This window comes from Penicillium psychrosexuale (assembly GCF_028828465.1).
Source record: "Penicillium psychrosexuale strain IBT 29551 chromosome Unknown utg000003l, whole genome shotgun sequence".
Classification (NCBI taxonomy): domain Eukaryota; kingdom Fungi; phylum Ascomycota; class Eurotiomycetes; order Eurotiales; family Aspergillaceae; genus Penicillium; species Penicillium psychrosexuale.
The window spans coordinates 949,369-969,761 of NW_026643188.1; the positions used below are offsets into that span (position 1 = coordinate 949,369).

The 20,393-nt window shown below is 48.8% G+C and overlaps 5 protein-coding genes across 5 annotated transcripts; 2 read left to right on the forward strand and 3 right to left on the reverse strand.

The window, feature by feature from the left end:
- Positions 1 to 805: 805 nt before the first annotated feature.
- N7518_004277 (serine/threonine-protein kinase) lies at positions 806 to 2,782 on the forward strand (the record flags this gene model as incomplete). The annotated part of the gene is made up of 1 exon (XM_057185204.1): positions 806 to 2,782. The coding sequence occupies one exon, from the start codon at positions 806 to 808 to the stop codon at positions 2,780 to 2,782; it is 1,977 nt and encodes a 658-aa protein (XP_057041974.1).
- Positions 2,783 to 4,010: 1,228 nt separating this feature from the next.
- N7518_004278 (mitochondrial 54S ribosomal protein uL15m) lies at positions 4,011 to 5,020 on the reverse strand (the record flags this gene model as incomplete). Its single annotated transcript, XM_057185205.1, has 2 exons — positions 4,011 to 4,626; positions 4,704 to 5,020. The coding sequence occupies 2 exons, from the start codon at positions 5,018 to 5,020 to the stop codon at positions 4,011 to 4,013; spliced, it is 933 nt and encodes a 310-aa protein (XP_057041975.1).
- Positions 5,021 to 5,810: 790 nt separating this feature from the next.
- N7518_004279 (uncharacterized protein) lies at positions 5,811 to 7,747 on the reverse strand (the record flags this gene model as incomplete). Its single annotated transcript, XM_057185206.1, has 3 exons — positions 5,811 to 6,916; positions 6,983 to 7,256; positions 7,316 to 7,747. The coding sequence occupies 3 exons, from the start codon at positions 7,745 to 7,747 to the stop codon at positions 5,811 to 5,813; spliced, it is 1,812 nt and encodes a 603-aa protein (XP_057041976.1).
- Positions 7,748 to 17,266: 9,519 nt separating this feature from the next.
- On the forward strand, positions 17,267 to 19,208 carry N7518_004280 (uncharacterized protein; the record flags this gene model as incomplete). Its single annotated transcript, XM_057185207.1, has 4 exons — positions 17,267 to 17,624; positions 17,690 to 18,028; positions 18,087 to 19,058; positions 19,115 to 19,208. 4 exons carry the CDS (start codon positions 17,267 to 17,269, stop codon positions 19,186 to 19,188), a joined length of 1,743 nt encoding a protein of 580 aa, XP_057041977.1. The 3' UTR covers positions 19,189 to 19,208.
- Positions 19,209 to 19,652: 444 nt separating this feature from the next.
- N7518_004281 (uncharacterized protein) lies at positions 19,653 to 19,988 on the reverse strand (the record flags this gene model as incomplete). Its single annotated transcript, XM_057185208.1, has 2 exons — positions 19,653 to 19,807; positions 19,841 to 19,988. The coding sequence occupies 2 exons, from the start codon at positions 19,986 to 19,988 to the stop codon at positions 19,653 to 19,655; spliced, it is 303 nt and encodes a 100-aa protein (XP_057041978.1).
- Between the last annotated feature and the right edge of the window lie 405 nt (positions 19,989 to 20,393).

The following is a 20,393-nucleotide window of genomic DNA, read 5'->3' on the forward strand; positions in this document are numbered from 1 at the left end:
AAAAAAGGAACAAAGGAGATGTCTGCCAAGACGACGTTGAGTCTGAATAGCAACTCCTTTCACATCTCCAAAAGCCAAAAGGAGGTATTCCCAAACAAGCGCCCCTTGCGCGCGGTTAAACCCATGGCTTGACCCCTGAACCCATATGCGGGCACGTAATAATGGCCGACTGGTCAGAGCTTCTATGGTATACTGGTCTTTGTATGTCTACTAGATTGGAGCTTTTTTTTCAGGCAATTAAAGTATAGAATAATATGCTCTTCGGCACTCGATACAGACTACACAGCACTGTGGAGAACTATCAAAGTCGTACGGAGTACGGAGTATACCATATGTAATGATAATTACCCTGCATGTCGCTAATTACGGCTGTATCCCTGACACATCTAGAAAATTAGGGCGTGGGATGCTCTTTAGTCAGGTGATCTAGAAATTATCGCCGTCATCCGAGTTTCCCCGGTTTTTTTTTCCCCTCTCATTTACCAGACTACTCCGTACTTGACGAATACCTCACTTGCAGTTTCTCTCCTACTACCTTTGTCTGTACTCACTGTGTTTAATCTCGATCTTTTTATTCGCTTATTCAAGTTCAAACCCCCCTCAATTACGCCTTCCTTTACATCACCACTGTATCAAACGTTCTTTCCCCACTTTTGACGCTATCACCCCACAATCATAATCATCTTGAACGCCATCGCGAAGCATACCGAAACAAAAAAAGCCAAGCAGAGGGTTATATAACCCTACTGCGAGCCTATCACGGGCTGACAATACCAACATTTCGCCTCGTTATCCTCGTTAGGGCATGGCACATAGCGAGAGGGCCGGATTGGCAAGTGGATTGGCAGGTTTAAGGATTGAAACGAAGTTTCATGAGCGGAACAAGTCCAAATGGACAAATGAGAATTCTGTGAGGAGAGCGACGACGGTGGGCGACGGTATCGAGAGCGATCACACCAATCAATCTCATGATTATGCGCGTCGCCACGATACTGATCAAGACCACAGTTTGTTAAGTGATCTACACCCAGCGACCCCTCCCATCTCCGTCCCCCGTCACGATGCGCAGCATCATGCAGTCGATGCCGATAGCTTCCCGCATAAACCCGATGGTGTGCAAGGGTCTCCTCTCGACAGCTATCTGCACACTCGTCGACCCTCGATCTCTTTCAACCCGAAGGTCTCTGTGGACTCCGGAAACCAAATTCCACTGGAAGAGCCACTGTCGATGGGAGATGTGAAGAACCGTCCACCACAAAAATTTGAGTCTCGGAGCTCTGGACTCCGAAATGCTCTTTCACAAGATGATGAGCATGTCGAAGCGAGCCAGTCCCCGAACTGGAGTCCTAAACAATCTCTGGATCGGAGTTCTCCGACCGGGGGATCCCGAACCCAACCCTTTGCTATATCTGAGAATGGCTCGAACGCGGGCTCCGAGCTCGTTCGTCCGACGTCCCTGACATCGCAGTCGACGGTATCTCCGGTCACGGACGAGGTACGAACCCCTCCCGATTACTCCAGTCACACGTTGCTGTCGCCATTTTGCGTGCCGTCACCGACGCAATTCTTTGCATCGCCTGAAGACAACGGCAGTTCTTGGTCGGGAGGAATCCCAACATCCTTCGGAAGCAAGCGTAGCTCTACCCTCGATCGCAGCAGCAGTCTTCGGAACTCCACCCGGCACAGTTCTCGGCGATCGACTAACTCGGGTGGCAAGTCGCCCGCCAGTATGTTTCTTTCCATGTGGAACAATGTTGAAGAGCCTGCTCCCCAGCCCGATGACGAAGGACAGATGGTTGGAGACGACTATGTTCTCGGAAAGCAAATCGGATTTGGGGGTTTTAGTGCGGTGAAAGAAGCCTATAAGGCCGAAAATAACGGTGAAACCAAAAGACTTGCCGTCAAGATCGTGAAAAAGCAGATTACAGGGCGAAGCGAGCACGAAAACGACCAAGTACAAGCCGAGTTCGACCACGAAGTGCGAGTATGGCGGTACCTCAACCACTCGCATATATTGACGCTCGATGCCGTGTACGAAACAGATTACGCCACGTTTTGCTTCACCAAGCTTGCTATTGGTGGTACTCTCTTCGATCTAGTCCGCCAAAATCGATCCGGTCTAGATACACAATTAGCAAAGAAATATGCGTACCAACTAGCCTGTGCAATCCGTTACCTGCACGAAGATGCCCGCGTGGTTCACCGAGATATCAAGCTAGAGAACTGCTTGCTCGATCCTGTTGAGTCTGCTGACGGCATAACATCTTCAAACTTGGTATTGTGTGATTTTGGAATGGCTGAATGGATGTCCATCGACAATGGTGGCGACTCTCCCGATCCCTACGAGGATGCTGCCGACCGTCCGCCGCCTCAACAAATGGGCCCTGCAGGATCCAGTACCAGTGTGGCTGGTAGTCTGGAATACGCATCGCCCGAACTGCTTCAATCAGTAGGCGGTGTTGTTCACCCTTCAGTAGACATGTGGGCCTTTGGCGTTATCGTCTATACCGGTATTGTCGGCTCACGACCTTTTCAAGACTCTTTCACTCCTCGCGTCCAAGCAAATATTATCAGCGGCAACTGGGATCATAATGCTGTATACGGCGACACTGTGGACGGCCCCCTTCGCCAAGATCGCCAGTATGCCCTCGAATTAGTTCGCGGCTGCCTTGAAATGGATCCCAACAAGCGTTGGACTATCCGCCACGTACTAGCTTCGTCCTGGCTACGAGAGGTTCATGAGGCAGCTGAACCCTCACCCGATACTGTGTGGAGACTATGAGCCTTTGTTCATCTTTTCTTCGATTCGGTGATTATGTCCTGCCCTTCACTATAACTCCTAAGGCAAATGAGATTGTCTTGAAGGTTTTAACTTCAAATTTCTACGCTGTGATGGCTCTCTCTTCACCGGCGTGAATATTTAACAGGCGCCTTTGAGATCACTATGATACCCCTCCGTTTCCTTCTCTTTGATTATTTTGATTATTTGCTTTGCTTCTGCTCAAGACTGTTAGCATGTGCCTTTTCTTTTGCGTTTCTAAAATCTATTCTCAATATCCCCTCGCAGCACATTCTTGGTTTTGATTTTTGGTTGAATTTGGCCTTGGCATTACGAGACGGACGACTATGATTTATTCTTATAGCATGCGTGGTGTTTCATCTTATTATCTTTTGTCGGACGTTACATGGGCGTTCGTCACTTCAGTTCTTTGCTTTGTGTGGTTAACTTAGCTTGATGGTTTGCTTCTACTGATGTACTTTGTATCTGCCGATCTTTGATTTACTGATCTGGCTTTGTCTTCTCTACTCGATTTGGTGAGATATCTGTCCGGCTGGCTGGCCTGTCCTGGGTACGGGACAAGACTGATTAAGTTATGTGTTATATTTTGCAACTCGCAAGAAAAGTCGGCCGCACATGCGGCCTCTGTCCTTAACGGCATAGCACTTTAATGATCTGATCTATCTGGCTCAAAGTACATTATATTAAGCGTATTTTATCTAAGATAACGATTCGATATCTAAATTTTGTCTCGGTGTTATAGCTAGGATGATAGCATTTGAATTATGACTAGGGATTGTTACAGGGACCCCCCCCCCCCTCTGACTATGAGACTACCGCCAGGAATCAGAATAACAGTACGGAGTACGGACTACATAGGCATGTCCAGCTTTCCACAGGTGCGATGGTAAAATCCCTCAAGGTGCAGATAATAAAACGACCTTTCCGTATATATATGTGGGCAGGCAGGGATATTTATACATAACCCTCGAGATGCTTATAGGTAATGCAACTATTCAATCTTCCCTGGAACGAAAGGTCTTTTGGGGAGTAAGATAGAAAGATAGGGACAAGAAGCATCTCATTGCAAATCCTAACATATCCAACAGAACATATTTATACATATACAGCAGACCAGTCTAAACCAGCCTAAAAAAAAAAACAATGCCGAGCAAACGAACAAACCATCAAACAGAGATCAAGTATGAGATTCTCCCCAATCCCCTCAAATCTACCAAAGCCTATTCTCAGGCAAGACCTTCTCCTTCTTGACACCAGCAGTAGACTTCCTCTCCTCAGAAGAGCGGAAGAACAAACTGGGTCCCTCAAGCGGCTTAAGCAGGTGGGAAAGATATCCGCGATGCGCAGGGTCACGGTAGTACTCGATATCTTTACGCTTCGTCGGATCCGGCAGTCGGTACTTCATTTGCCGGTTATTGACCACAGTACTCCAGGTCATCCAGGCCGCCGTAGGGCGAACTTTGGCGAGTTTGTAGAGCTGTTCGGAGCCGCTAGCGCGCGCCCACGCAGCAGACAGGAAGCTGTGCGTCTCGCCGTCCAGGATACGGCGAATGGACGGCCGCGTGTAGTAGCGGGTAGTCACTGAGCCGCCGGCGCCTTCGATGGCGGCGATGGCGGAGGCGGAGACGCGCGAGGCAACGACGTGGATTGGTTGTTTCAAGTCTTGGGCGCCGTCACCGAGGATCTTGAGGCCGTCGATGGGTCGGCTGATGCACCCGCTCTTGTAGAGTTCCTTCAATGTAATCGGTTGTTTGGGGTTGATGCGGCCTTGGTCGATCCAGTATTGGATACGGTCGAGGTTGACGGTTGCCATGTCGACGGAGAAGCTGGAGCCGAGGAGGGGGATTGATTAGAGATGTACTTTGGGGGTTTGTGGTGGTTTTGACAAGGGAAGACGACTTACATGTTGACGCCGCCGCGCTCGCCGTGCACGATGATATCCTTGGTCTGACCACCATTGAAGCCCGCTGGGACTTTGCCGTGCTGGCCTTGACCCTTGTGGCCGCGACCGGAGGTCTTACCCTTGCCTGAAGCGGGACCGCGGCCTCGACGGATGCGCTTGTTGTAGGCAGTCGGGTTGTCGGAGAGGGAGGCTAGGATGGAAGCGTTGCGGATTTGCTGGGATTGGGGGAGGAGGAAGGCGAGTGGAGAAGCATTTTGAAAGGTCCGGGCGGAGAATTGTGCCAGCTGCGTAGGCAGCCCCATCAGCCGGGGAGACATTGTGTGTGAATTGGGTTATAGCCTCGCTGGTGTTGGATTCGCGGGTTAGTGGTGAGTTTCGAGATCTCTGTCGGGGCGGGTTATGTTTGATCCGACTCCGGGATGGCCCTAACTGAGTACAGTATATCAGTCGAGCCAGGCACCGCCGAGCCCTGTGTTGCTCGTTCGGATCTTTCGAGAAAGATATCAGCTTTTTGGATAAAGTAATAGAATGCGTTTGTTATGTTCCTTTTTTTGATACATATATCGGCGTGCATTCAGACAGTCAGGTAACTGAGTCAATATATAACCCAAACCCTTGGTTATGTATACAGCTATCTCTACTATAAGGCTATGCATATGGTACAATAAAAGATTGGAGGTTTCAAGGGAAAAAAAATACCAGTTGGCAAATCTAAATTCATATGCTGCAGAGCTAAAGCTATGTCTGCGAAAGTAAAACGCCGGATGTATGCAGAATGCGACTGGAGCAGTACATTGCCGAGGTGCTCTGAGGCACATTCGACGGGCGAAGATAAAGTCAAGAATAACGCCGCAGATGCCATCCCCGAGGTTAATCCCGTCTGCAGGGAGGCGAAAACCGATACCCTTCTAAAATGGAGCGCCGAAAATATGCCAAATACAATCGTGAAAATGAGGAAGTCTGTGCAGTCGAAAAAGGAAGACAGGCAAGAGAAGAGAATAGTAAGGTGTACAGCGAATGAGATAATTTTTTTTTCTCGTGTGACGGGTCGTGGCGCGGTGAAGTCATAAACGCAGGGGATGTGGTAAAAACGGGGTACAGAATGCTTTAACCAGAGTAACCGGTTGGTGGGTAGATAGGATGCAAGTAAGGAGCTTGGTTCCACGCGTCAGGCTGGATGTAGGGCAGCAGGCCGGTCTTGCGAGAGGTGTTACCCTTGCTAAGCGGCTGGTAGTGCATATGGTCAAACGGAACATTGTGCTGCTGCTGTAGAGAGCTTGATGGAGGTGGAATCAACAAGGTGTTGACGGAACGCACTGGGCGGTAAGGCGAGTTGCGGTTGGCGAGGAAGAAGGAAGGAGAGAGATGGGTCTGCGGAGTGTGGACTGAATAGGCTGAACCAACCGGCGAGACGGTGGCAGAAGACACGCCGAATGGGCTCTGGTGGTGCCGGCCGAGTTCGGGCAGTGAAGGGGTGGTGTACATGCTAGATTGCATCGGGGGTACGGATAGAGGAGGCATCTGCTGCCAATTCGCCGGGCGATTGTAGATAGGAGGCATGATAGCTGGAAGGTGGGAGGATGCCGTGGAAGGAAGTGTTTGAGGCGCGGGGTAGGAAGTTGGGAGGGGAGGCGGATGGTGAGGCTGCGGAAGACGAGAAACGTTCATAGGTGCCACCGGGGCCGAAGTGGGAGTCAAGACAGGTGGCAGGGTGGGCATCGTATTCATGGCAGTCGCCGGGACCGTCATCGACGGAGCAGATGTGGCGGAAGACGGCGCAAACCGCTTGGTCGGCTGAAGCTCATCGTTCTCATCGCGGCTTCGTTTCCGAGAGCCTCCCATCGCAGCCTCACTGCCGATGTGCTGTGGCGGCAAGTATGGCAATCCATTAGGTGGCATATACCAATTGGGCTGCGGCTGGGATCGGAAGGCATCGGTGGTAGGCGACGGCAACTTGGACGGCGACTGCGATTGTACGCGGGGAGGCGAAACACGGAACATGGCGGCTGATTCGGCGGGTAGCATCGAGGCTTGGTTGAAGTAGTCCCCGAAGAGTCCCAGCTTGGTGTGCCACCGGGACCATTCGGCCTCGGAGGAGAACAGATCATAGCGAATGTTGCTCAAGAACTCGACCTCCATAATGTGAATCTCGTGCACCGCAATACCCGATACCTCAGCCCACGTCTTATTGGTGTAAGTGTTATCGTCGAGGTCTGTGGATGAGTCAGCTGCGTTGTCCAATCAAGGCAAGGGCGGTGAGCCCGATAAGAACAACTCACATTTATTGCCGAGCATCAGCGCAACCGTCATCAACCGGAACTCGCTGCCTTTCTTGCCCTTGACCCCAGAGTTGAATTTCTTAAGGCGGTAAATAAATAGAAGGGCCAGGAGAATGACGTTCTGGCTGACTTGCGTCGTAGAAAGAATCGTGGCGACCCATTTTTGGAATCCGACGGTAGGTATGGCCTCCGCGACCAGGGAAGGAACGGGATGTTGGCGGTCTTCGATAGCTTGCAGTTTCGAGGTCTTTTCGAACCAGAAGAGACAGGTCATCTAGAAATCCAACCGGTTAGCTTCTGCCACCTCACTTTTGTAGACCTGGGAATTCTCACCTGAGCCGCAAACTCGGCCAGACTGCCCTTGCTGTTGTTGATGGATGAGGGAATGCGGAGTTGCGATCCAGTTGCACCGGTTGACTTCTTTTGCGCCATTGGTTCCGTTACGGGGGCTTCTTTGGGCGCGGTGTGGGCTTGCGGTTTCAGAGCCATCATCGAGGAAATGGAATCGAACTGCGGGCGAGTAGGGCCGTATAGGTGCGAGGGCACCCTGTTCGGTTTCCCCCCATATGCGATAGGTGGCATGGCATTGTAGGTGACGCCGGTCATATCGTGAGGAGGGGTGGGTAGACCGTTCCGAATGGGAACAGTCCGACAGGATCCCGAGGATTGGCTCTCAAAAGCCTTTACCGGATGATCCTCTGTCAAGTCAATGGTTGGAACTCCCAGTGTCGAAGAGGAGGAATGGAAGCCCAGAGTGGAAGACATAGGGAAAGAGTGGTGAGCAGAGAGGTCGACACATGGAGTTTTATTTCTTTTATTTCTTTTTTTTTTCCTTTTGATCAAAGCAAAGAAAGGCGTCGGCGGATAGAACCGAGGAGTTTCAGTGACCCATGTTCTCTTCTATTAAAGGTGAAAGTAGAGCGCAGACAATCGATGAGAGTGTCCAATTGGAATGCAATCAAGGAGGAAAGGGCGAACGGCGATGATTCCAAGTGAGGGAAAAGTGAATATCGACCGTTCACAGGGAGTTTGAATGATGTATATAGAGTAGCCACGATAGGCCCATATAAGGAAAGTAGTGATAAACCATCAGAGATCTGGCTACTCCACTTGGAGATGAGGAAAGCGAAAAACGGCAAAAATACGGGAAAATGCAAAAGAATCCAATAAATAAAACCAAATAATAAATGTCAAGGCATCATCTCCATCAAGTCCACCGACCCCATCCGGAGAAAGCGATAGTGGCCATACACAGAGTTTGACCCGGACGCAGGTCCAGGTTGATCCTCCTTTCTGGGCTCGTTTGGGTTCCGGGTTTGGACAATCTAGAATTGGAAATATATAAAATAAAAGAAAGGAACAAGGTAAGGTAACAAGTAACGGGTAAGTAAGTAACTAGGTCAGAAATAATAATCAGAAATACCGGTTGATGTCAGAGCCACGGGGTGCTAAGTGGATGCAACTAAAAAGGGTAGGTCACAGAATGTTTACCTGGTCCCGGCCTCACATTTGCAGTTAAATGACCAAAGTTGACTATAGCGTAGGACTAGTGAAAGCAAAAAGAGGGAAAAAAAGTAAAAACAAAAACAAATGAAAAGTAAAACCCAAACCAAGTTGAAATCAAAAGAGACCATCCTGAGACCCATATCAGATCCAATAATAAGTCAGGTTTAGCATCAATAAATTACCAAACCGTGTTATGCGGAAGGGCTGTGAGGGTGCGCAAGCATGTAGGTACGCCTGCAAAGAGAAAAAGGGCTAAAGGGGGGGGGTGGTTGCCGGGAAGCGCGGGGGGGGGGCCAGGGAGGTTTGAGCACGGTGGTACATTACTGTGTCGTATACTATGGGAAAGGCAAAAAGAATGAACCAAAAGAAAAGAAACGGAAGAGAAAAAAAGAAAAAGAAAAGAAAAAGAAACCAATAATGAGCGAGTGGAAGATCAATTACTTGGTTGAGGATGACCAAAGAGAGGGCAGATCGGGAGTCTCGGTAAGAATGGTGCATTCTTAGGTAAGAAGGCAAAATTACTGGGTATTGGACCAATCAGCACCCAGAACCTAGGTATTGGCCGGAATGGTCCACTCCCAGTCTCAGGCCATATTTCGCTTTAATCTTTTTTTATTTTCTTTTGTTAATTTATCCCGTGTACGACCGGTCCACGGTCCGTGGGCTTTCATCTTGCTCTATCACACTTGTGCTCGCGTACTCCCCGACTTGTTAGCCGCCAGTCATTGGTTCCGTATATTATGCCCAGCTTTATGGGAGATAGGTAATTTATTCGCGTCTTTCGTGTCCTCAGGCTTGGTCTTATCCCGTCCACTGTTCCGACTTTCCTGTTTATGATTCAGGGGGATCTCATCATAATTACAGGTTACTATCCCAATTTTGATAGTTCAGCCTCGGGAGGAGGGCATACCGGCCATCGTCTGATTCGTCCGGCTTTTATGCACTGGATTTCCCCAAGGTATTTCCCTCTCCAATATACAGATTGGTCATACTACTCCGTACCCCGTACCTACTTTAATATCATGTACAACTTGGTACATCGGTATTTATCTCCCGTCTAGACGCCCTGGCATATACCACCGGGACTGTTGGCCCCCAGTGGGATGAATTAGCGGTTTCACCCACCCTGTTTGACCTGTCCAGACGGCACAAGCCTCACGTAAGGTGGCATGTAGTTGCACTTGTGATCCAGTGTAGGGTAGAAAGCTGAAAGTGCAACGGGCCCCGATCGGCTGGTGGAATTGGAATCCATCGCTCGTGGCGCCCTAACGGTCATCCCTTCGAGAAAACAAGCCGTGACGGCCCAGAAATGTGCACACTCCTCGCAAACTATGTTGCTGCATACACCGGTACCATGATGTGGAAGTATCGTGTCTAAGTGTCTCTGTCAGCAACTCATCCTAGACACGCAAGGCATACCTATTGAGCCACTGGAATCTTCAGAAACCTTCATCCCCATATGATCATTGGGTGGACTCTCACAGAGACACTTCTCTATCACCGTTCATGTCCGAAACCAGGTTATTTGGGTAACCTCCAAACTTGCCTAGGGACGATCCAATTGTGCTATTTTAGTGGCAAAACCACCAAGCGAAGTGTCCGGTCACCAAATCGTGGACCTTTATAAAAAAAATAAGTTGATCAGGTGAATTTTTAAAAAAAAAAGAATTCAAAGAAAGAAAGAAATTGCACCCTCTTTCTCTCCACTTTGGTTTCTGAGCCACCGCCACGGAAGATGTTTCGTTTCTAGAACCCCCAGACAGAAGGTGGATTGAACAAGGGAAAGTCCACTGTGTCATAATGCTCCATCTTGTTAGACGATCTATGCTGTTGTCGATGGTTTGAAATTTTCTTTTTCTTTTCACTTTGGCCTGGAGCCGACTCCTGATTGGTCAAGTACTAGAGTGCCCCCGTCTTTTACTATTTTAGGCCGTGTGTTCGTTCACTCGTCACAGTCATACAGAGACAAAAGAGCCCTGGAGCCTTGGGAGTCAGCGTCAAAGGTTGTTTGACTCGGAGCTTTGCCCTTTTGTTTCCCCCTTGATCTACATTCGCTTCTGCTCTTCTCTTTGGTGGGTCGAAACAGAAAAAAAAAGGAGTTTGCTAAAATGAAGTCTTTACCCTTGCCATCCCGGTTGCGGTATTTCATTTCGACTGCACAATTCCCGGTAGCTCCACAAGCTTTACCTATCGCCTTTCGCCTTTCGCGGGTGAGATTCCTCGGCACAGTACTACATGCAGAGTTCACCTGGCCACAGGCTATTTCTAACCTTTCTTAGTCTTTAATGGAGGGAAAATATATTTAATTGCTTTTTTTTGCCTGGAAAATGTCCTCCCTTGGAAGGAGTCCGGAGTATCAACCCCTGTGCTATAGCCACCGTCTCTTTAGACAGGTTGTACCTCCGACCATTGGCGCATGCAGTTGGCTGCGACCGCTATGATCGTGATATTCTCGGCAATGTCATGAAATCGAATGTGTATCGTCTACTGACATCTGTGTGTCGACCTGATGCACGCGGAACTCCATCCTATCAAGGAAATCATCCGAGCTCACACCTCGACCTTAGGTCCGAGGTACTTCTATCACCTACCAATCCTACCATGTTGTATGTACTCCGTATAATCACGGGGCACTTGGGAACATCTCCGCAGCACTTTGCGCAGAACCACACTTCAATGTTGCCTCTTGATTGGCGACGACTGAATATCCAGAGTTTTCACTTTGGTAGTTGCGGACAGTGTGCTCCGTACGAGAAACCCACGCAACCTGGAATTTAACCAGGGTTACGGAGTAATAATGGTTGGGATGTCTAGTGGCTGATCTAACCTCGCAAAGCTGAAGCCGATCCCTTTACGTTGTTGCTCCTATATCGTATACTCCCTACTCCGCAAGGAGTAACTTCTATAGTATAATGATAATCCATTCAATCAACAGATAACCGGCTTACTCCGTACTCAGTCTCGACTATCACAACTAGGATGTGTTGGCTCTATTAATTACGCATTAACCCTGACACCTTCCTTCATCATTACACGGCGGGGCTTGGATTCCGGTACAAGCCCTCTGCGCCCGGCATCAACTTCCTCTGGAATTTTAAATTGCTTGCAATATTGTGGCATTTAATTTCCTTTTTTCTTCCAAGTAACCTATCTTATGCGTCAGTCGCAAAGCCGAAAAACCCCCCCTACACTTTGTGAGAACACTCAGGATCTCAACGCCGTGTTCAACCACCTTGCTGTGCCTCTTACCTAGCACGGCTCCTTGCATGTTTCCCATCCTTGCGGGTTCCTAAAGTACTGAGGGCAACGGAAATATTAAATAGGATAGGAACCCAAGATCAATGCCTCGATATCACATAACCACACATGTAGTATTCTGGTTTCTCTATCGGTGCATACACTATCTGGGATTTTCTCCGCTCTCGTAACCTTGTAATACGCGGGTTACAATTATCTATGTCGCGGATTATCAATTTGATGCGCTCGAGGCCTGCTTCGTATACATTCTGTTTTCGATTTCAATAGCATAAGGCTGCTGCAATTAATCTTCTCTTCCTGGCGTCATTTGACCCACTCCCGGGATGAAGGACACGGCATGCAAACATCTTTAAACTCTTAGAGTAATCCTTACTAGACCCAACAACCGGGGTGGAAGTTGGTGGAATTAATTGGAGACTCGAAATTACAGATCCGGTCGGGACCCATAGTGTATAGATTGTCGCTACGAGTAAAACGTTAATATTACCTAGATGGTTTCTATATGACGTCGGCATCCGCAGTACAACGTTCTATACGGGGTATATTGGATGTGATATACAGTATGTATATCCTGAAGTTGTTCTGTGGGTGACTACGGAGTACTTGGCACCCATATCCATGGATAATTCTAGCGCTGCAGTCTTACGATGATCACACCCATTGACCCTGCACGCCACCCCAGAGGGTTGCCTCTTCCCTTTAGTCTCTTCCGAGTAGTCACCGACAGACCGCCGCAACCCGACCTCGACCCCCGGAAGTGCACAATTTGTCAAGGGCAAAGACAAGGGCAAAGACAAGGGCAAATGCAAATGCAAATGAGCTCGGGCACGGCCGTGTGACAGAACGGGGTCATCTCGAACTATCAGTTGATGTTTTTTTTTGAGGCTGATCTCGGATTCGAGACTCTGTGCTTCAGCACCCCGCGCACAGGGGCCAAACGCCAGAGAATCAGATACTCCATAGAGGGGGCGAGCCCACACAATCCACACAGCCCACATGCTCGCAAAGTTTCGAAGACATAGCAAGTTGAGGGGCAATAATAATCGACCGGTTCTTTTTTTAGCTTTTTGACTTTGTGCTTGACCAAGACTTATCTCACAATTTGTCTGGATTGTGCAAAGCGCCCCGAGCACCAAGCAAAGTGCTGATTCCGAGACTAACAGGGTACTAACAGGATCTTGAACCTTGCCTTTTTCAAAGACTCTGCTTCCGCCCGTGATTTGACTTTGGCGGATTCGAGAATATACTCCCTCAATGGAGCCTTGGCTAATCGATACTCTTTTTGCCCCCGCTCGGGTGGCTCATAGGTGATCAACGATCAATGCGGTGACGGTGTACGGAGTAGAAACTGAGGTTATGTGTTCTCTGATATGGTCTAGACTGCAACATACTATGTAGTCAGATTCGCATCCATATAATATACTCGGCACACAAACTGTGGGGGAGGACGTATTACGCAGCCTTTGTCTCAGTCGCTTTCAACGTCTAAGATTAGTTTTCCAGGCTTAATAATGCAAGACACATGGGGCTTGGGAGTCTAGAGCGATAATATCAAGTCACAACTCGACGATCCCAGTCGGAACGCACTGCACCGGCATCCGATGCCAGGAAATAAATTCTTCTGCCTTAACATTTTACTTAGCTTTGAATGGTGGAGCAGTCAACGCGTACTCCATACACATTCTGACTTGCACCCTTTCTTGCTACCGAGTACCATAGTACAAAGTGTACACAAGATCACATATTCCGTCTCATCCGGGAGCCACTTCTTTTCGCTTTTTTGCTCTTTTTTTATTTGAAGATAAACCAAAATAAATAACAGTGTAGTAAAGCTGTCCTATGGGAAATAACTCCTCTTCCCCGGTCCAAGACGTGTTGCAATGCCAGGTACAGTCCCGAGGCGAGCTGGGCATGTTTCCAATCTGCAGCCAGTAGCACTGTACTCCGTACTCTCTTGTACATTGTATATGCGAAATGCAAATATGCAATAATACCAGTGCCAGTATGAAATTCAAAGGAGAAAAAAAAGCACGGATATACGGCAAAAGAAACCCTCCAATCTCGGGAAACTTCACATTGTCACTTTTCGATTTGATGTGGATCAGCGGACTACCTTCGCCTGCACAGCACCCGTGGGTGAACAGCACATATGTCACAGTCATCGACATCTCACAGATCGAATCATCTTCTTTCGAGATAACAGACCTAATGACCTAGACTCAATCGCGTTTGGATTCAATCATCATCACTCAATTGCATCTCCAGATCTATATCGCTTAGACCTAAATCTTTGACCTCTCGGAGTTGGTGGCTGACGACGTCTTGGTCATTTCAAGGTCTCCGGGGCAGACATGGTCATAGCTATGACCAGGGAACACAGGCCAGTGGCGGGTTTGTGCTTTTGGCGTAACCGCCCTCTCATCCTTCGTGTTCTTTTCAATCTTTTCTTCTCTTTGGCAATCGCGGGTTGAGGTCGATCAACTTCCAAGGTTTCTTTGTTGGCCGTCGAAATATTCGGGCTGACGGGTTTATTCAATCGTGCTATTTCTGAAACCGACCAGGGGTTTACTGGTCTGATCATTTCTTTGACATTAGTGGGTTACTGGTTGTGCGTTGCGGGTGACAGACTGCTCACAGTTTTGCCTTGGGTTTCTTTTCGTTTGCCTGGATCGGAATCGACTGACCTGGATGGGATGCACCATGGCATGCGGTTGATTCTTCGTTTCTGATTTAGGATTCCGAACACAATATGCCAACTAAATAATGCATGCCGACTATACTCATGCAAGTTGAATATCGGTCTAGCCTTGCTTCGAAAATTCAAGGAGTCTGATTAACCCCGGACTAACCGATGCATTCGCCTTTGAATATGCATGTCTCTTTATTTGCATCACGTAAACCGATTCCTCCAAGGCGACTAATTGCGGTGTCCGATTATGACCTGATATCTCCTGCGTTATTGTTAAATCATAATGCCACAACATTTCACTCGAGAAGAATCAAGCAAGAGAGAGGCTTCATAGGTAAGCATTTTCGAAGCGGATGACATGGCCATTATTGAGAGTCTGTCTTGTCTTTTTTGGTAATTCGAGCAATGGTCTATCTACTCCCTATCCTCTTATCAGACATTTCAGACCACTGATCTGTGAAAGGGAATAATTCATCATACCCGTTGATATCACCCTGATCTCATTGACATTCTAATCTGATGCCTTGCTTTTTCAAACTCGAAGGCTCTGTGTGTACAGACTCAAGACATGAAGCAATACGCCATCAACTAAGTGCATCCAATACACTCAGCGAACCAACCAAGGCAGAAAAAAATCCAACAGACAAGGCGAACTCCCAACGGAATAATACCGCACTCTACATGACAGGTTTTGCTCGGAGATGCAGACACGAAGCCACAGCAGCACCTCCTACATCATGATTCGGCCTCGTCATGGCCATAATGGAACCTCGTCTTTCCCGGATCCGAACTATCTCATGAAGCGACTGGCCACATTTCACCTCGCAGTGCGGCTATATGTACATTTCCCCGTAACACAAACAAACGAAACCCGAAGCATAAGCGATGTCAAACCCAACCAGACAGAGCCAATGGAACAAAAGGAAGTACAGCTCAAGATATTCGATACCACACCAATCTAGGCCGCATCTTGCATAGCCGTACCTCCAATGAAGATATGATACCTCGTCCGACACGGAGACCCCGATATACTAAACTAACCCAGATGCGATTCAGATGGCCGCGTAGGCGGGGCAAATAACTAGCTGAAGGGTGATATTATGCTCATACCCGCATGATAGCACACTTGTACACTTGTCAAGCAGGGGTTCGGCCTACTCAATAGACAGACTCGCCAGTTGCAGGCTCCCAGCACTGCTTACTTGCATACTCTGTGGGCGGATAGGCGGACATTTGCTAAGGCCGTTATGTTTGAAATTCGTCCGGGCTATCACTCGTAGATACATGTAAAATGGTATCTAGGCCCTGCTATTACGGGTTGTAATGCAGTGGGATTGGATGTGTTGTTCTTCTTTCTAGTTTGGTCATAGACTGCTTATCTTCGTGTTATATAAGAGAGCCTGGGGTCCTCGTTGGATTATATATCATGCTCTTTGCAATTGGATATGATATTGACTTGTTCTAGTCGCAAATTTAGCATTGCTCCTAATGTCCGAGTGTCTGTCACATCGGATCATGATGTCTCGGTTGATATCCTAGCTTATACGTAATTTTTTTTGACGCTCTAGGAAGCCGAAGTCATATGGCTGCATTTGATATGCCACAGAATCAATGGACGACCCTCGCCCTTTCGGTGATATGAGCATAAACGAGAATATTATTTATGCAATATTGGATAGGCCAATGAAAAGAAATTTCTTAGGTTTATATCACATCGGTTTGCAGATATCCAACTTTTTTCTTGGTTTTACTTATACTTGCATCTGAAGCGCTGAGACCTCTACTCCTAGCAGGTTTTCTTCTATGATGCGTCATATCGGAGCGGGTATCAAGTCTCCACAATCAGCGGGTAATAGAGGGCGAAAATGTGTCGGACACCCAACAAGAACTCCGACTGACACGAGAAAGACCGGGAGCGCTGCCGATTGATCACATCAGACGTGCGATTAAGCTCCCAGAGACAATGATAGGCCGATCCGGGCCGACGTTTCCTACGACATGCACGGAGTAACTAGGTAGATAGCCAGACCATCGGGATTTGTAAGGCTATAGATGGGAGAAACCGGGCCAGTTATGAAAGTGGAGCTTCGAACTTCCCCGGATTTTGTCAAATATAGCTTTAGCGCGGGAAACGTTAGAGAATAGCATATTTATGTGGAACATAGACGTGCGTATAAGAGAGTCCGTCGGTATGCGGGTAATACCGGTTGAGTGTCGGAGAATGTCGTAGGCCTTGGGAATTGGGGGGGGGGGGGAGGAAAGGGGAATATCGTTCAGCAAGGTGAGGGATCAATTCGAATATCATCAATTCGACCTTGAGAAAGAGCGTGGAAGCCAAAGTCGTAGCATAATTTTACCCCAAAGGAGACCCCGACCGACCGAGTTTGAAGATCGCCGGTTAATTTTCTCCTCACCGGGAAACTGCTTGTCCCCTCAGTTCTCCAATTTTAGTATTTCTTGTCCTTTTTAGGGAGGTTTAGGCGGTTATTCGAGCTTGGACAGTAAATAAGTACAAGTTTCAATGGACGTTATGAGCTTAGATCTTAGAGCAGCCTAACTATCCCCGTAAATAGCAGGTGAATCATCGCATTGGCAGAAAAAAAAAGAGGAAAATGTACCCAGTACCTCTGTTTACTGCAGGAAGCACGCAATAAGGGAAGTACCAGGTACACGGCTATCCCCTTTGGTCCGGCTACACCGATTCGCCTAAAGCAGCAGCCCAACAATGGAGCTTATCAAAGCTTTTTTTCTTCCCTTCTTAAATTATTGTGTCACCCTTGATTTTCATCCTATTTGTATTTCCTTTACTACATTTGGTGCGCCCTTTCACAATGGCTGGCAGCACGCTAGCAATTCGCAAGATGGCTCCGTCCATGCAGCTGTCGTCCATGACGCGCAGATCGATGTCGACGCAGCTGGCCCTTCGCGCAAAGCCGATGCGGTCGACCAAACTTTCCCAGTCTGTGTCGCGCATCACTCGTCGTGGCTACGCCGATGCTGCCTCGAAGCCTACCCCTTCACCCGCCCCGAAGCCTAAGAAGCGTTTCAGAGCTCTGCGTTGGGCCTGGCGGTTGACCTGGCTCTCCGCCATCGGTCTAACCGGTGCTGTCGCATACAGCATCTTCGACCTCCGTCAACCCCCGGACCAGGCCCCGCCTGACCCATCAAAGAAGACTCTGGTCATTCTTGGTATGTATCGGTCGCGATTGTACCCCTACAGCCGACGTGTCGCTAACGCGACTGTGCTCGTTCAGGAACTGGCTGGGGCTCCGTTTCCCTCCTGAAGAAGCTTGACACCGAGAACTACAATGTTATCGTCGTCTCTCCCCGTAATTACTTCCTCTTCACTCCCTTGCTACCCTCGTGTACCACCGGTTTGATTGAGCACCGCTCGATCATGGAGCCTATCCGAAATATCCTGCGCCACAAGAAGGCCAGTGTTCAGTTCTACGAGGCCGAGGCAACCAAGATCGACTACGAGAAGCGGATTGTGTATATCAGTGATGATTCGGAAGTTAAGGGTGATATCTCGCACACCGAAGTTCCCTTCGACATGCTTGTGATCGGTGTTGGCGCCGAGAACGCGACTTTCGGTAGGATTCACTCTCGCATCTGAAACGATGCATTTTGGACTAATATTGTAACTTATAGGTATTCCCGGTGTTCGTGAGAACTCCTGCTTCCTGAAGGAAGTTGGTGATGCCCAAAAAATTCGTAAGCGTATTATGGACTGTATCGAGACTGCCTGTTTCAAGGATCAGACCGAGGACGAGGTCAAGCGTCTGCTGCACATGGTTGTGGTGGGCGGTGGCCCCACTGGTGTTGAATTCGCCGGTGAACTCCAGGACTTCTTCAACGATGACTTGAGGAAGTGGATTCCCGAAATCAAGGACAACTTCCACGTCACTCTCGTCGAGGCTCTACCCAATGTTCTGCCCATGTTCTCAAAGCAACTGATTGACTATACCGAATCCACCTTCAAGGAGGAGGAGATCTCCATCCGCACCAAGACCATGGTGAAGCAGGTTACCGACAAGTACATCCAGGCCGAGGTGACCAGGCCCGACGGTACCAAGGAACTTGAGACTATCCCTTACGGTCTTCTCGTTTGGGCCACCGGTAACGCTATCCGCAGCGTCGTCCGCGACCTCATGTCCCAGATCCCTGCTCAGGCCGAGTCCCGTCGCGGTCTCGCTGTCAACGAATACCTCGTCGTGAACGGTACCGACAACGTCTGGGCCGTCGGCGACTGCGCCATTGCCAACTACGCCCCGACCGCCCAGGTTGCCGGCCAGGAAGGTGCCTTCTTGGGCCGCCTCTTCAACACCATGGCCAAGACTGAGGCTCTCCAGCAGGAGTTGGAGACCCTGTCAGAGCGCCAGTCCCACGCCAAGGGCGACGAGGAGCGCAACCTGATTTTTGACGAGATCCGTGAGCGCCAGAAGCAGCTCCGCCGCAACAAGCAGATCGGTCCCTTCCAATACTCGCACCAGGGCTCCTTGGCCTACATCGGTAAGGAGCGTGCCGTGGCCGATATCAGCTGGCTGAGCGGCAACATCGCCAGCGGTGGTACTATGACCTACCTGTTCTGGCGCAGTGCCTACCTGAGCATGTGCTTCAGCAGTAAGTTCTAAGCTCTTCCAACACTGATTGAAAGTCATCATTAACATATAATCTAGCTCGCAACCGTGTCCTTGTCTGCCTCGACTGGGTCAAGGCTCGTCTCTTTGGTCGTGATGTCTCGCGGGAGTAAACATATCCACCCGGTTCTGATGACCTTCTGTAATCTTGCCAACCCCACTGCATTTTCCTTTTGGATATTCAATGCCTTCCCTGACACATTGACTGTGTAATGTGTCCCGCTACGCCCCCCTTATGCCATCCCCAACCATCCTTCTCTTTATTTCTCTTTGCACCTGTGACCGTGATAAACATATTCATTTCCCGTTTTTTTCTCATGACTCACTGTTGGTGCTGCGATTGGTTCCGCCCAGAGACAAAAGCATTAATTCGCATCTTCTTTGTTTCACTTTGGGTTTCTTTTCAGACTGTACTGTACGCTATAGGAATATATAGACTGGGTCTGGGGTTCTTGTATCAAACCTGTCATTTCCATCTGTGCATTATCTTTCTTCCTTGCACAGTGTGGTATCACACTGCGTGCTTGGATTCCACCTCGCTCGCTGAACGAAATTTCTTTTATTCTGCTGGTCAACATCACAGATCCTGCTCATCGTCACCCGGAGGAGGGTATCCGTCCCCGTTCTGTACTTTCTTACTCTGCACGCGCACTTCCCAGCTTCGCGCCTCCTTGTGTTTTCTCAACCCATAACCCCATTCAAGATTGACATCTCCCATCGGCGATTGAAGTCCTCATACCAAGTCCCACGCCCAAGTATCCTCACCGAATTGCAGCCAAAGATGAGCTTCAAGATATGGCGAGTTACGCGTCTCAAGAATGATATCCGTCTGCGCATTTGCCGACATCATCCCTTTGAGGTAGTAGGATTCCCTGTCCACCTGAATATCCGGAATACATCTGATAGACCACATGTTCAGGTTGGGATGGCTCCAATATATCCCCAGTATAGAAAGCTGCCGCCTCGTCCGAGGATTTGACAACTAGGTTGTAAAGCATCTTCATATCAAGTCCACCGACCGTACAATTCCAATGAAATTTCCCACCGGCGCAGAGAGAACTGGTTGTCAAGGTTCTCTTGGCGGTCTACCTAGCCCGGCGACATTGCCGGAGATTGCTAGACGAGCATTCGACGTGTTTGTCTAGAAATTATTGAATGTCCCCAGCGCCGAATGCAGTATGGTGGGATGTCTGATCGGAAGTCCACTATGGAATATTAAGAACATTACTGATTCCTTTTTGAGTCACATTTGTTTTGACATCGGGGCTTCACAACATTATGGATATATATAAGAATGGTCAGCCGCGTTTGCGGCTCT